Source organism: Cololabis saira, chromosome 18 (genome assembly GCF_033807715.1).
Source record: "Cololabis saira isolate AMF1-May2022 chromosome 18, fColSai1.1, whole genome shotgun sequence".
In the NCBI taxonomy this organism is placed as follows: domain Eukaryota; kingdom Metazoa; phylum Chordata; class Actinopteri; order Beloniformes; family Belonidae; genus Cololabis; species Cololabis saira.
The window spans coordinates 12,743,458-12,759,938 of NC_084604.1; the positions used below are offsets into that span (position 1 = coordinate 12,743,458).

Sequence of the window (16,481 nt, forward strand, 5' to 3'; positions counted from 1 at the left end):
GTGTCCATGCTCATGTCAGATGGCTTCTTCACTGTACCCTGTTGTAGATATATGGAAGAAGTTATAGAGAGCACATTCTCCCTGCTGTCCTTCCATCCTGAACATGGCTCAACAGGAGCTGAGAAAACCCTGGAACCAATCCATTTACTGGCTGTAGTGGACATTAAAGCAACTTGGTTTAATAAGTGGATGGTGAGTCTGGCAGCTGGATGTATGTTTTTGATGTTGGTATTGTTATTATCATCATCGTCATCTTGTTCATGTTGCACTCAATAACGCATATTTGTATTACTTTTTTCTTTTCTTTGTTTGTATACTCCTTCCGCACTCAGCATGGCAACTACAGTAGAACTATGGTTCTCAGGCTCCTGGAGAATAAATACAAGACTTTGGTGAGCGATTCACTCAGTAATTGGCATCTCACATCAACTCCTGTCTTACACTAAAGAGAGAAGACCTTAGAAATACTCTCCTTAAAACCCTCAAATTCAACAAATAACATATTGAACACGTAAGACAAAACCATACATGCATCAAGCAAGTGATCTGTAATGAACTTATCCAAATTAGATATTAGAATAGTTCAAATTTGCTAATTCTTCAGGCAGATGATGACCCATTTTCAAACAAAAATGTTCTTTTTCATGACTGTGCAGCATACAGTACATAATAACTAGAACATCATGAGCACAAGTTCTCATTACACTTTGGGTCAAAACGGAAAAGCAGTATATATTTTCTTGCCAGTACACCAACATGTGTCCAAGTTTAAAGTCTACAGCTGATAGTTTGGGGTCAGGCTGAAGAATTCTGAGGATGCCAAGGGACATCTTCAGTGAGCTATACAGATTTCTTCAGACAGTGCTCGTCTACGTTTGCAGCACAGCATTTAGTCCCAGGAAGTCTATTTGAATTTAGTTTGTTTTGCTCGTGTTTCTGCCGGTTCCGTGCCGGTTTCGTGTCTTTTTTTTTTTTTTTTTTTTTTGCATACTTCCAGTGCTCGACGTGCGCCTCCATGTGTGTTCTCGCGTCCTGGATTAGCATCACCCAGACATTTAGGAAAGAGTGTTTCCTTCCAATCTCCCCACTCTATAGTGTTACTGACTTTAGAGAGGATTAATGTGGAATCAATCCTGAAAATGTCTTCGAAGAATCTGTCAATAGCCCCAAAAGACTAAGCCTGAGCTACTCTTCCACTGCAGTGTTTTAATCTGAGGGATAGTGATTTAAAAGCAGTGCTCATTGGCATACTGTTTTTTTTGTAAGCTTATTGATAATTTTATATAACAACAGCAAAAAACAACATTTTGCTCCTTCTTTTTTTCAGATTGCAGTGGCTCTTCAGCAGTGTATGTATTATAAGGAATCCTGTGACCATTTCAAAAGTGAGATAACCGATTCTCATTTAGAGGAGAAGGGACATATTGGTAAGTAAAACAATTCACTGACTTGTGCTTTCCCATCAGTTTTAGTTCAAGCATATTGAAATGCCATGCTTTAATCTTAGTCTCTCCCCTGCATTGTAACCTTCAGCCCGTCTGTTAAGTGATTTAACACTGCTCATGAAAAAACAAGAACGTAAAGCACTCAGATGAAATGTCTCAGAGCATAATGAAAAAAGTAAAGTTCAATTTCATGCCTGCAGTAGAAAATTGATTAGTATAGACTTTACTTATATTCAGTTATTTTCCTTGATGCACACATTATTTCCACGCTGTTATTGAAATGGGTACATTTGAGAAAAACAGCAGAAGGAACAAAGAGGGCTTAAAAAACCAAAACAAAACAGTGTAACAATTCAGAATAAAAAGCAGGTAATAAGGGAATGTCATGTCATGTGTTATCTCCTGTAAGCCAGCTGCCTCCTCAAGTCTGCACACTGTGACCTTGTCTTGCATGAGTGAGGATACGCTGTCTCGCCTGCCACTGATATGATCCTCAGGAAAGAAGTGTGCCAGTTTTTCATTTTCTGCACTTTAGAAAAACTGCCAGTTAGTGTCAAGTCTGTATTTTTTGTCCATTACACCTTTCATAGTTGTTTTTAATACTTAAAAAATGATACATGAAATCTTCATGCAGAGCTCTCATGACAAAAACTTTGTTGATTGATTGACAGACTGTGATAAAAAATATATATTTTTTTTAGATAATTTTGTGACACTACTGGTTAATTATTAGTGATATTAGCAAAGGACACAAATTTTAAACTTGGCTTAGCCTATGCGTGCTCACCTTAAAAACTGATTGAGAGATTAATAAAAATGATAAAGTACAGGAGATGTATTTGTATGCGAAAATATACCTCCTCCTCAGAAGAAACTATTGATATTATTGAAAAATGGAAGCAGTTATTCAGAAGAATACAGTGTTTTGAATCCTGGCAGTAAACTTAATTTAGAGAAATAATAAAAGTTTTTATAAAGCAGTGGAAGAAAAGTGTGCAACAAGGAGAAAGAACCATGGATTTAGAGATAGAAAATATGACTGTTGGTTTTATTAATCTGTTTTTATACAAATTAATGAAAAATTAACGATAATCCAAAATCAATGCTAGCTAATAACTGTAACAAGTTAATTTTATATTAATTAGCAGGCCTATAAGCATATCAGTAATATTTAAATCAATAATCGAATATGCTCAGTTTGATTTTCTGTTAATGTTTCAGGTGTTTATTCTGGAAAGGAACTTGAGTATTCCTTCTTTGTCCACTCTCTGTGTGTCCTGGGGAAGCTCATCGTCTACACCAACGGGCAAAAGCTCTTCCCCATAAAAACAGAGAAGCACAAAGGTATAATGCAAGACTGTACACAACTGCAAGATTTGTCATAATATGTGGCATTTATACTGTATTTTTGGTTTGAAGAAAAATCTTAGGAGTGTGTCACTGAAAAGGAAAATAACTTAACATTAACTGTAGTTAATGTATAAATACTTTAGAAGTAAATATTTGTTATTGCTTTCCTGCTGCTTGTAGAGAAATGCATCAGTTATGTAAGTAAAACAGTTGTAAGGAAAGGCCCACAGAGCCTCGTTTTATTGCCATTCGCTGACGCCCTCTCTTAGTGAGTTTAAAACAAAATAATCCCTTCACTCTTTACAACACATAATCTCCCGCAGGAATGTGTCTATTTGGCACATGTATGTACCACTCCCTTTCACCTCCCCTGCACTCATCTTAATCCCTAATAAAGTTACATAATGACAAGAACAGAGCACAGTCAGATGATTGAATAAGACTCACTGCCTCCACCCTACATTTAACGGTAACTGATTTACCTATTCATCACTCTGCTTTAAAGGTTTACTTTACAATCACATCGGTGATGATGGTCTGCATTTAAACTTTCCCCACCCAGATGCATCATGATGCGTCACTTTGCCAATCGGATTGTAGTTGCACACATGACATTTTGAAGTTTCTGCTCTGTTGTTAAGTTATAATTAAATGTATTATCCCAATCTTGGTACTACACATACTGATTTTTCTATATTCTCAATTTGTTTTTGGTAGGATATAGTTCAAACATTCAGGGTAACTCCTAGATCAGGTGTTTATGTATTTGTCAGCAGTTGCAGCAAGTAGATTATTTTTCCCTTGTTTGCACATATACAGTATTAATGGTTGATACCAAGTTTGTTAAAACTTAAAGTATATATATGAATTTTAATCTTCTTTTTTAAATATATATAAAAGAAAAAAAAAATCCTGCTTTCAGACTTTTGAGGCTTTACATTTTGGATGTTTTTGTGAAATTGGTGGTTTAGGAAGATGTAGATGATAAAAACCTGTATGCTCTTGGCAGTATGTCACATTATGTTAGTCGGTCACATTTACTTTGTGTTGAGTATTGATTGATTGATTAGTATAAATTTTTTTGCCCATGTATCTAGAAAATACGTCAGAAATAGTCACATTTTGTATTTCTCAGTGTTTCTGATTAAATAAAATTCAATTGAATTGAATCATGAAAATCATGCTCTGTGGTTACCAAATATTCTGACCTAGACCGTTTCCACCCCACGGTTCCTGTTTAGTCATGGAGGAACTCCGTTATCATATTTGCTTTGTGTTTCAGATCCAATTACTCTGACAGACTTGGTTGTCATCCTTATTAACATCGTGTATCGACAACCGAAGCCCCTGCGTAGTCATGCGTCACACCCAGGTGGGTCCCATAAACTCACACCCAGTTATAAAGCACAGTAAAGTTACATCATCCTCCCTGACAATAGTTCAGACTGAGATTCTGGATGCTGAGGGAACATAGTGACCCTCCCTCTGAGACGGAAAACACCATGTATTTTATCTCTTAACCTTGTACCTAATCAGCTAGTACTACACTTTTCTCCTCAAAGACTTTATTGCCCTGTTTATTCTCAGGAATTACACTGCAGCAACTTTGCTGTCAGTAATCAATAATGCTCTACACCTTGACTTCAGAGGATTATCTCCTCCTGCTGCAACAGGGAATCATACTGAAAAAGTTTTAAATTTTATATTTCATCAGTAGTCACATGAAAATCACATGTTTTTTTTTTTCTTTTTTGAAAGGCACAATATTTCTACAGAAATGTATGGTTGATTCTCTTTGTGTTTGGTATTTGAAAAAAGTGATATTTGTGTAAGAGAGTTGGCAGATATATTCATTTAAAGCTCCATCATGAAATTATTGCAAGTACTAACATTTAAAAATGCACAATTTTTCCTGTATCTTCAGGTGTTGTGCTCTGCTTGAATGTTGTTTTATTAAAATGAGGTGTAGCTGGCCTGGGATTGGCTCTAGGCTCACACCGCAGTGTAAGTCTGTGTAAATACAAGAAACCAAATATTTATGCATAGCATAGTTATGTTTTGATTCTCTTCAAATGTTGACTAGTATATTTGATCATTTTAAGAACATTAATACACAAGTAGGACAATGTGACGGCTTAATATATCCACCGTGTAAGAAGGCTATATTCACTCTCATCTGTTGTGTTTGCCCTCAGACTCCCTGTCCCCCAGCAGCCTGGTGATGGAAATACTGTGGATGTTGTGTGAGCAGACTGAATGTCTCAGCCAGACCCCCATTATAGAGACACTACTGGATCCTGTTATAGCCATTCTAAATCGCCAACAGGTGAAACGCTGACAAATGTACCAATATACAACTATAAGCAGGTTATGTATTATCAGAGATGGTAGCACATGGAAACATATCACTGGAGTTAAGTCGCTAAAGCTTTTCTGTCTTGGACATCTATCATTTTCTTATTAAAAACAAGTTTTTTAAGTGCACAATGATAACAATAGTAGAAAGTAAACTTTATGAGAGTCTTGCTTTAAGAGCAACAGCTGTTTGAGTGCTTTTTTATGGTAATGTTAGGAAGTCGCAAGTAACTTGTTACAGAAGGAGAGAGGTTGTCTTCAGTCAGCCTTAGGAAATTGTAAATGTGGCTTTATTGATTTTACTTGTTTCCAAAGCTGTTTCTAAACCATGTCCTTTTTTTTTGTCTGTCTATTCTGGATGACGTGCAGTCCAAACTAAAATCTCCTGCAGAAACACTGGCTCTCATCGCTGATATTCTGGCTCGCATCGCAAGCACCGACAGGGGATTAGCTCTTTTCTTACATGAGAAGAATCTTGTTGTTGCCCACAGCGACAGGTGAGACTGTTCAATTTTGATAGAAATTGCTATTTTCCTGAATGATTTCATGAGGGTGTATTTCTGTGCTTCACCCTGATTAGTCTTTGACCGGATTCAGTCTATCCAACAACAGCCTGATATTGTGAATCAGCAATGTTATGCGGAATCTAAAAAGGCTAAAAACACTTAATCTCTGTTTATTCGTCTGATCTCAAGGTGACATCTACCTTGAAGATTGGCAGATATCGAGAATGTTTTCCACTTCTAGAATGGCCTTCCCAGATTGATTGCTTCTCTTAGGTTATTTCTGATGTATTTTCCTCTTAGCATTGTTTTAGTACACACCTGTTTGTCCCGGATCAACAAAATGTAAAATCCCTTGGTTTTTGTGGAAGTGGTCACTTCTGCTGATCAAAGACTGAGATTAGCTGCAGCTGGCTGCTTCTTGCACATAGAAGATGTGTATCCTTACCGCTTCCCATAGAAGGAGTAAGGATGTATTGAGTTTTTCACTGACCAGTTTTGAGTTTCGCCTTAGTTTTTATTTAAAAAAATCACATAGTATAATTTTTTTGTATTGGGATTCATCTGATTTTGTATTTTTACCTCATTTTAAGACCTCATAAAGACCAGATGAGTATCATATTATGCGTCTTGACATAGATCAACAGATTTTGATCAGTGAATCACATTAAACACTCCACATTGCAGTTTTTCCTGAAACATAAATTCACATGATACACACATGGGTGTTTCATCGTTAGTCAACATTTTTCCTTCTGTATTCTCTCTTCTCTGCAGGACCTTTGCTGCTGATGTCGTCGTGCAGTTCACCCTGAGGCTGCTGGATAAGGGACTGCCATCACTGAATGAATCAGATGTTACTCACGCATTATGTGGAGCTTTCATCTTTGTCTGTCGCCAGATATACAACACCTGTGATGGCCTGCAGGTCCTGCGGCCCTATGGTCTGCACAAAGCCCTAGCTGCTGCATGGAAACAGGTGACTGCACCGCCACATCAAATATGCTTGAAAAAAAAGAATAACTGATAAGATACAGTCAAAGTTAAATTTGGGGTTTATTTGAGGACAATTTAGACATATGGTGGTTTCCTGGAGAGCTACGCTTGATCAGCCTACACATAAAAACACCGGAGGAGTCGGGAGACAATTTCTATCTAAATCTGTTTTCCAAAATATCTAATAGAGGAGTGTCTCTGCCTAATGATCAGTTTCAGTGGCTAGAATACTCATGTCATGTTTCATTTACTTGATAAATGCAGAGTCCTGGGCTCTTTATTCATTCACCACAGCAAGAAATGCACTGCCATTTCTTGCAAATGAGGGTTAACTAACCGTCATAATCTTCTCAATTTAGATTTTGGAGTCTGTCAAAACAAAATGTCAGGATTAAAATATGTTTAATAATACAAACTGTGTTGGAAAACAAAACTGAAAAACAAAACCATGAACAGACACGGTAACATTTGCTCTACTGCCGCTGTGCCTTTCGAGTAGCAGGCGGTATCAGTTTCTGAGTAGATTTTTATTAGTATAGGAACTGGTCCCACCTCACAGCTTTCCTCTTTGTTATCCAAAACATTCATGTCAAAAATTAACTTGTGAGAGATATTGTGGAATCAGTGTACATGTCCACAATTACTTCCTTCTAACTTTATCCAGTCTGTGTTAAATATTAATTATTTCTCTACTCGTACTGCACTGTCATAATCTACGTCATCGTCTGACGATTACAAGAGACACTTCATCGCAGCATGTGATTCAAATTTCTCTGGAAAGCCAATTATTTGACGAGATCAATAATTCATATGTTGACTATTTTTATTTTTTATTTTTATTTATATTTATTTCATTTACAGTAACACAGTCTTATACGAGCAGTTTATGGGGCTCTTACTAAGAATGGCAAGCACATATGAAGTAAATAAAGTTTTTTTCTTTCTTTTTTTAGATTCAAAAATAATTTTTTAAAATTTATTATTGAAAATTGTCATCTGGAACAAACACACTGTTGAAAAATGAAGAGAAAAGATCAGACACTATCAATACAAAAATCATCAGATAATCAGGATGAAAGCTTTAAAAAAAATGAAGACATACAGTATATATTAGGGAATAATTCTGTAAATGAAATGTTCAACCCGTGCATTACTCTTAATTTTCAGACCAGCTCTTTGTCAGAAAGAGTTCCAACACCAGTACTTGGATGCAGCCCTGGACCACCTGCCCAAGAAACACAGAACATGTGAGCTGCGTACACACATGCACATGCACACACTATAGTCACTGTAAAAATGAAAAGTATTCTGTAAAGCTTTGGATTTTCTCTCAGCAAAACCCAACCTTTCAAATTCACGTGTGGAACTGAAGACATTTTTAGAATATTATATTCCATTTCTGCTTAAACATCCCAGCACACTAAATGCTAATTTTTTTTCTTTTACTTAGAATAGGAAACGTGAATGGTAGCTATTTCTTTTGTCATTTGTGTATATATTTTAGTATGTGTTTTTCTACCTGATTGTGATCATGAAGGACTGGGCTATGAGTGCCAGGTGGGAGGACAGTTCTGTCCATAAATAGCTGAGTAACAAATTGAAAAATATAACTACCTCACTGCTATTTTACTTCTTGACAATTCACTGATCAAAATGTCAAACATCAGACAGCAGGTTTTGTAAATATTAAGTAAATCTTAATTAAGATGTTTTTCATTTCCATAATATTTATGTAATTACATTTTTACAGATTGTGGCACTCTTATGGGTATTGAGTTCTCATGACTGGAGTTTCTTGGTAGTATGAAAACAAAACTTTGGATCTTGTTTTGTCTCTTATTCTTGTTTTTAACAGGCTTCTCTGGGAGGAAACATTGTTGGACAGCCTACTGAACTTTGCTGCAACCCCTAAAGGCCTGTTACTGCTCCAGCAGACAGGAGCCCTCAATGAATGCATCGCTTACATGTTCTCTCGCTTCACCAAAAAGCTACAGGTAATACCATGCACAAAACAATTTTTTTCTTTTCAATGTTATCAATATATTGCCTTTCCTCTCCAAATCTTTTATACATTATCTTCTGTTTAACAGCTGTGCTGCTCTCCAGTACACACATTTTGATTAGATAAAGATTTTGATCTAACCTACCCATCTTTCTTTGGATATGGCTGAGGCAAAGGCTCTTTAGCAGCATACCGGGCTGCACTGTGCAAAAGTGAACACAGTCACACCTGGAAGCTGACAAAGTCAATGGCAGTTATTCATCGAAAGGCCCCTGAGGAACAGTTAAGGGGGAAAAGTGAGGTGGATTTGGGCCCCTCAATAGCTCAGTGGGTTGAGTGGCCGCCATTGACAGAGGCTATTGCCCTTGTGCAGGCAGCAGAGGTTTGAGTCCCAGCCTGTTGCTCTTTCCTGCGTGTCTCTCTCTATACCCCTGTCCACCTACAGTCAATAAAGGCCACTAGCAGCACAAATAAAAAAAAAAAAAAGAAAAGAAAGGTGAGTTGGAATTACTATTGGCATTAAATGAGTAAAAATAAAAATCCAGAACGTCTCCAATTACTCGTAATATATTTCAAAGTTATTGAAAGACTGATTGTAATTCCTGTCTTTTCTTTCCCTCACAGTTGCACAGTGTGTACATACAGTAAACATGGTGTAACTTGCATGGTTCTTTACACAAATTATATATTATACTTTATAATCATCGTTGAAGCAATTAGAGCAAATACTGCCTTTACTGTAAGTTAAGGCAGTAATTGAGTGGCTTTAGTCGTTTTTTAGGCAAAAGCATCAAAGATGTTTTCAAACACTGAGATTTATTTCCAAGATTAAGATTAATTCAGAAAGTATAAAAGTCGATTTCCTTTAAACAGATTTGTCAAACTCCACACTAGTCAACTTTAGCAAAGTTGACTAGTGTGGAGCACAGAGATTCATTTTAGCTTTTAGTCACCGCTATGGAGTGAGTACCCACTGTGTAGTGGAAAGAAATGCTGCAGGAAATACAGCCAGGCTCATATTTTGTTTGTTTGTTTGTTTGTACTGTTTATTCCGAATATGCCAATTACCAGGAAGCAAAATAATATAGCACAGAAAAACTGAAAATAAATGACATATTCAGCAAAGGCTGGTGTTTGGGTGCACTTTGGAATCTATACTGGGGAAAAAAGTTGGTTGCAATTAATTTAATATGAAGAGTTTGCAAAGCCAGGTACCTTGGGCACTTGGCAAATGTTCTGGCTAGCATTATGCACCCTCACCCAAAGATGAAAGAGCCTGACAAAGTTAAACATTTATCTACTGATCAATGCAGACAGCATCACCTTACCAAACTTTTATCGTAAGACCTTTATCTGTACAGCAGCGCTGAAAGTGAAGGTTTATCCTGAATGTTGAGTATTTGATAAAATAGAAACGATGAGTTCTGTTGCACTAGAAAATACACTCTTGCATTTTAAAGAAATAAATTGTACATGTGCATACTTAGACTAGATTTTAAATACTTTCATATATGAAAATATGATAGTTTGGTAAAATGACACGGAAGTGAAGTGGTTCTTGCATTTATCACATGAAATACGTATTCATAAATCAGTTTAAATCTACATAGTGCAGGTACTGTAGATGCTGAAAAAATTTATCTTTTTATGATGAATGAAAAGCACATTTTGAAATCTATTTGATTTGTGGCCTTAAAATATTTGAAGTTGGAGTTAGTTATTATTATAGTAATATTTTTTATTATTATAGTGTTGCTTGTTAATCATACAAGCCATCTTTTGTGGAGTCAGGAATGAAAATATGTATGCCAAGTTTATAACAATGCCTCCATTATATCAACCAGTGTGGTTCCAGGGTCTGATTAGCACAGATACTGATACAGAGTTATAACACTCACTGATACCATATCAACAACATTAATGTCATAGAATGTTTAACTTAGGCAGCAGGTTGTTTTGATTGTTCCTGATGCAACCAAGGTACCGAAGTAATATTTTGCCCCTCAAATGGCAATCTGCCACACTTAGAGCTACAGTAATCAAATAAAATAGTTATAGAATAAAGAACAGTAATGTTAAGAAAGAAAGTACATCTTTCACATCTATGTAGGTGTGAGGACATGGTGAAATTAATCTGGTCATAAGATAAAATAAATACAACCTTCAGTTAACAGCAAGACACCCTGTGCCATTTTAGAACATTTTTATGTTTTTTTTAATTTGACAAAAGTTAAGACAAAATGTATGTGAGAAATTACACCCTTACTAAATATATAAGAATTATGAAAGCAAGTACCATCTTGTGACTAACATTGTTTACAATTACCAGAAAAGAAGGAAAGCAGTGCAAATGGCCAAAGTCTAAACCTCAATCTGACAGACAGGTTATATAATTTTCAAAAGACCTTTTTTCCTGGGTGTATTGCATGTTTTTGTTCATCTAAGGCTCCGTTTAACCGATTAGAACTGATAAGGACTGTGTTACTCTTTCGATCATAAAACACTTAAAGCTGTTAAACTAAAGGAGGGTGCACTTTTCTTTTTTCATGACTATGTATGTATATATATATATATATACAGTATCAATACCACTAGTTTACTCATTCAAGACAGATAAGATAAGATAGATAGAAAGATAAGAGAATTGATTCAACATCAGATTGCACATAAATACATTCATTTGAATTTCTTTTTGCTCTGCACTGTGTGGCTAAATAATGCATAGTTGTTTTATGGGCTGCGAGCAGGAAAACATAATCAATCCTTCAAACCATATTCGTTTTCTTGGCTCATGTCTTCAGTATCCTTGCTTAAAAAGACTGGTAATTTGTTGGTCCTGCTTTTCCTCAAGGCCACAGCAGTTTCTTCTCGACTGTTTAGTATTCACAAGGTGCTTGGTGCTGAAAAACAATATATTATTTACCAAATAAGTATCGTAGACATGCATATACTTATTCTTACATGCAAACCTTGGACAATTCCCTGCGGACCTAATTTACTGCCATTGTTTACACGCTCATGTAATTGCTACTTGGACTATTCACTTTAATTATAGAGTGTAATTCTATTTTTCTATTTTTAGTTGTGACTTTGTTCTAATGAATGTATGCCCTGCACACTTAAAAGCAATTTGTAATTTGATTTCTTCACTCTGCACGGATCTTCAATGTCTGTTTAAAAAAAAATTGAGTTGTTTGTTTTCTGCAGACTTTTCTGTAATCTCTTATTTCATCCTTCCCCGTCCTCTCATAGATTAATTCAGATACTGTATAAGCTACAAACAGAAAAGACAGAAATGTATCTTGGAATTCTGAAGTTTTTGCATTGTGTTCAATGCAGGTGAGCCGCTGTGAGAAGTTTGGGTATGGGGTGATGGTGACACAGGTGGCAGCAACTGCTCCAGGGATTGTGGCTCTGCACTCGTCAGGTATTTAAGCATTCATTTTTACAAGCATATATCAGTTTAAGTACATTATTTTATATTTATCTCAGGACAATTTGTAAAGTGGGCATGGCAGGAAAAAGGATATTCCAAGGTATTAAACAAATCATGTACATTTTTGATATAATCTAGAAAGGATATGCATTAAACCATGGTGTGGCTGTGGGTCAGTGGTAACTTAACCCCTCTTTGTCTCCGACATACACTTGGTGTGTGTTTGTAGAAAAGAAGGGCTGCAAATTTGATATACAAAGTGCAGAAGAAATGCATGAGTATTTTTCTGCATGCATGAAAAACACATTGTAACATGGCTTTATAGATGCTAGATGAATATAGTCACCAACCTGTGAGGATTTTCATTCAGTTTTTTTTATTATTGTGGAAAAAATAAAGACGGGCCCGAGTATGGCTTAGTACTCTGGCTTTGTTAAACATAGTACAGGGCAAAAGTTATACGCAACCCCAGTCTTGTTTCATCAAAGTTATGATCACATCCATATTTCGTTTCCCGTCTCCTGAAGATATAATCAGGACATTCAGGGACCCGGTTTTCTTAAACCTTAGAACAGTGTAATGGAATCCCAGTTGAATAAGGGTTTGTGTGTATCAATCCCCTTAAAAAAGTAAAACCTGTGCTGATAAGTCACACAAAATTGTGGATAAAACAACAAGAGGGATACATAGGAATTTTGTACAGCTCTATACATCAAAAATAATTACATACAATTAATTTAAGGTATGGGAAAAGTATGATTGGAGGGGGAACGTGTATGCATTCAATATTTTTTTTTTTAAATAGTTATCTCTTGCTACACCTTTTCAGGCTTTCTGACAGTTTGAATTCTTTGAGGCATAGTCTCTTTTAAAAAAGAAATTAGTTTAGAGCAGCTGAGAGATCGATTTGCAAGATGGAGTTTTGCCATTGAGCTGTTGCTTTTATTAAAAAAAAAAAGAAGTCATTTTTCAATACCCACCTTAAATTTTGTCATAGTCATTGTCTAGCACATTTCTAAGCTCTAGCATAGTTTTATTGAGTAATTGAGCAATAACATAGCATCTTGCAAGGCTAAAGCAGTCTGCAGGACAGTAAGATGTGGAGCGCTTGCAGACACAGGACTGTGATATTAGTTTATCAGGAAAAAAGAGGAAACAGTCAGGTTTCTGGGCCTGTTTGGTCTGATAAAAAACAAAAGTGGTAAAGTTTGATATGCAGGTGCTGCAAAAATATATATCAGTTTATCTGAAGGTTAGGCGAGGGTGAACAGTTTTAACGTTATTGTCTCTGTGGCTAGATGCATTACCTTTCTGAGACATTACATCCTCTTCATCAATTTCCGATTCATGAAATGCAAAGAGTCCAGAATATCAGTAAACACCTGCAACCCTATATCATAAGTGATTGTTGATATGTGATTGTTTTCTTAATACATTCATCGTTATATGCTTCATTGGACTGTCTTGTCATCAAACACAATTCTAGGCATCATCTCCATTCATGAAACTGATTTGTGATTCATTGCTGAAAATCTCTTTCATCCAACCTTCCATAGCAAACTGCTTGTCCTAATCTCACTGCAACCTTGTTGTTTTATTTTTAGCTTTTGTGTATTTAATTCCTGTTTATACAGCTGACTTCTTAGAGTTTTGTCAAAGTTTATTCATTGACTCTAGTTTAGTTTTGTTTTTAAAATCTAATTAGTACTGAATTACCTTAGCGTTGGCATATACAGTACATACATTATATGTGTGTATATATAATTAGCATAAAAGATAAAGACACTTGTGTTGGTAGATTAATTCGTTGTTTTAACAATGCATCTAATACTGTTGGAAAGCCTGTTTCTTTCTCTTGTAAATGGTGAAATGGTGCAAAAGGGACATGCATTCGAGGGATGTGCAGCAGAGCTGAGTTTGTGAGTTTGATGATGCTCAGTTGGTACTAATGGGTGCAAAGTTTGCCAGGAAAATATCCCCCACACCATTACACCACCAGCCTGAACCGTTGATACAAGGCAGGATGGATCCGTGCTTTCATGTTGTTGACGCCAAATTCTAACCCTACTGTCCAAATGTCGCAGCAGAAATTGAGACTCATCAGACCAAGAAACGCTTTTCCAATCTTCCGTTGTCCAATTTTGGTGAGCCTGTGTGAACTGTAGCCTCAGTTTCCTGTTCAAGTGTGGCGCCCGGTGTGCTCTTCTGCTGCTGTAGCCCATCTGCCTCAATGTTCGACTTGTTGTGCGTTCAGAGATGCTCTTCTGCACAGCTCGGTTGTAACGAGTGGTTATTTGAGTTACTGTTGCCTTTCTATCAGCTCCAACCAGTCTGGCCATTCTCCTCTGACCTCTGGCATCAACAAGGCCTTTGCACCCACAGAACTGCAGCTCACTGGACATATCTTTTTCAGACCAGTCTCTGTAAACCCTAGAGATGGTTGTGTGTGAAAATCCCAGTAGATCAGCAGTTTCTGAAACACTCAGACCAGGCTGTCTGGCACCAACAACCATGCCACGTTCAAAGTCACTTAAATCACCTTTCTTCCCCATTCTGATCCTCGGTTTGAACTGCAGCAGATCGTCTGGACCATGTCTACATGCATTGAGTTGCTGCCATGTGATTGGCTGATTAGAAATTTGCATTAACAAGCAGTTGGATAGGTGTACCTAATGAAGTGGCCAGTGAGTGTGTGTATGTATATATATGCACACACAGTATATATAAATGTTTTGGCCTACAGCTGTAGTTCTCAAGGTGCATTCCCCTTAGTTTAGTGTCACAGCTAGCCCAGATCTGCAAGCATTCCCATTAACTGTAAAATAATTGCATATTTAAACTTGTGGAGATATTAGAAATGTAAATAACAAGGTTATTCCATACTTTGTTCCTTCATGATCATGATTTGAGTGATACCATTTTACAAATGTATTCCTTATTATTTATCAGTCTTTTTTTTTTTTTTTTTAGCAATCTCTTACAAAGCCATTGTTTGTATAGTAATAGATACTATATAAATGAAATTGAAATGAAACCTGAATTGAAAGCATGAACCTGTTGTTGTGTTGCAGGTTTTGTCAGGGCTCAGGTAGTAGAGCTGTGGTCTGCTCTTGAATTCGGCAGTGACGATGTCAGAGTGGTCCGCCCTACACCAACACCCATGGAGCCCATAGACAGAAGTTGCCTCAAGGTAAGATGTATGAGTTGGGAGTGAAATGAACAAATTTATCAGAGCACTGTTGATGATATGCCACAGACTTTTTATACCATCGCTGTATCAAATTTGTCATCTGTACTATTTTTTATCTTCTATTTTTTCATGTTGTACACTTTATGTCTTGTCAGTCCTTCCTGTCCTTGGTTAACCTCCTGTCCTCTTCCCAATCGGTGTGGGAGCTTCTGGGAAGGCAATCTTTAGCTAACAAGAGTGAATACACCCTGCGAGAAATGCCAACCTCCATACTTGTGAGTGGTTTTCCGTCCAGACGTCACGCAGTTCCTTTTTAGGCCATGCGAGGGCATATTTGCACTTTTTATTCAGTCTTCAACCACCACCCACACATTTGTTTTACTCCACAAAGGCGTTTACTCCAGTAAACCCTCATTACACTGAGGCTGATGTGCATTTTCCAGGTTACAGTTTGTAAATTACCACAACCTTTACTTTTTGCACAATAAAGGCTCTGTTCCTTTTCACAACTTGTCATTTTACTTCACAGGATTTGATTGACAGGCTTATTGCTGTGAATTCAGATGCGAAGATACATTCCCTGTTCCAGTATGAGCAGTCTCACACATTCGGCTTGAGGTGAGATTGATTTTTTTTTTTTTTTTTTTTCATTGCCTCCATATGAGTTAACATCGGTGGAGAAACACACTTTATCAGATTAGCACCTGATGTTCCCGTACATGCAAGTACACACACAACACACATGCACACAAAAATACACGCACAGTCTTGGGCCTTAGCAGAGTCGCCTGGTTCTATATACTTTGATTACCTAGTATTGAAAGACTGATAAAAGGATTTTCCTGGATAAGAAAGAATTAAGTGGGACTGTGTGGGTATTTATGAATGAGTGAGAAGCCTTGTGAAAGTAAAGAAATTCTTTAAAATGAGTATTTCATTTTTGATTTTACCTTTGAATTTGTGCTGAAAGCATGGATAGAGTGGAAGATAACACTTTACTAAGCAGAAAAGATGCAGTGTACTGGTTAGGTTACCGGTCTTTTTAAAAAAAAATTTAAACTTAAAGTGCAAATGGAAGATATATTACGTACACGAGAGATGAAGCAAACTGCAGACCTGACAATTGGTTTTCACACTGGCACATACTCTGTCCTGGCTGTGTCCATAACACGCCTCTGTTGGCTGTTGTGCATTCCTTTGCATT

At 36.7% G+C, this 16,481-nt stretch overlaps 1 protein-coding gene across 3 annotated transcripts in view; it reads left to right on the forward strand.

The window, feature by feature from the left end:
- Positions 1-16,481, forward strand: part of tbc1d32 (TBC1 domain family, member 32) — a 96,884-nt gene that overhangs the window by 6,995 nt on the left and 73,408 nt on the right. For all 3 annotated transcript variants that reach the window (XM_061707040.1, XM_061707042.1, XM_061707041.1), the window contains exons 10-23: positions 48-192; positions 333-392; positions 1,328-1,427; positions 2,667-2,789; positions 4,078-4,167; positions 4,991-5,121; positions 5,520-5,647; positions 6,431-6,632; positions 7,817-7,896; positions 8,505-8,643; positions 11,991-12,078; positions 15,159-15,277; positions 15,433-15,552; positions 15,807-15,895. In XM_061707040.1, coding sequence (XP_061563024.1) covers positions 48-192; positions 333-392; positions 1,328-1,427; positions 2,667-2,789; positions 4,078-4,167; positions 4,991-5,121; positions 5,520-5,647; positions 6,431-6,632; positions 7,817-7,896; positions 8,505-8,643; positions 11,991-12,078; positions 15,159-15,277; positions 15,433-15,552; positions 15,807-15,895 — 1,614 coding nt within the window. The remainder of the gene's footprint in view (positions 1-47; positions 193-332; positions 393-1,327; positions 1,428-2,666; positions 2,790-4,077; positions 4,168-4,990; positions 5,122-5,519; positions 5,648-6,430; positions 6,633-7,816; positions 7,897-8,504; positions 8,644-11,990; positions 12,079-15,158; positions 15,278-15,432; positions 15,553-15,806; positions 15,896-16,481) is intronic.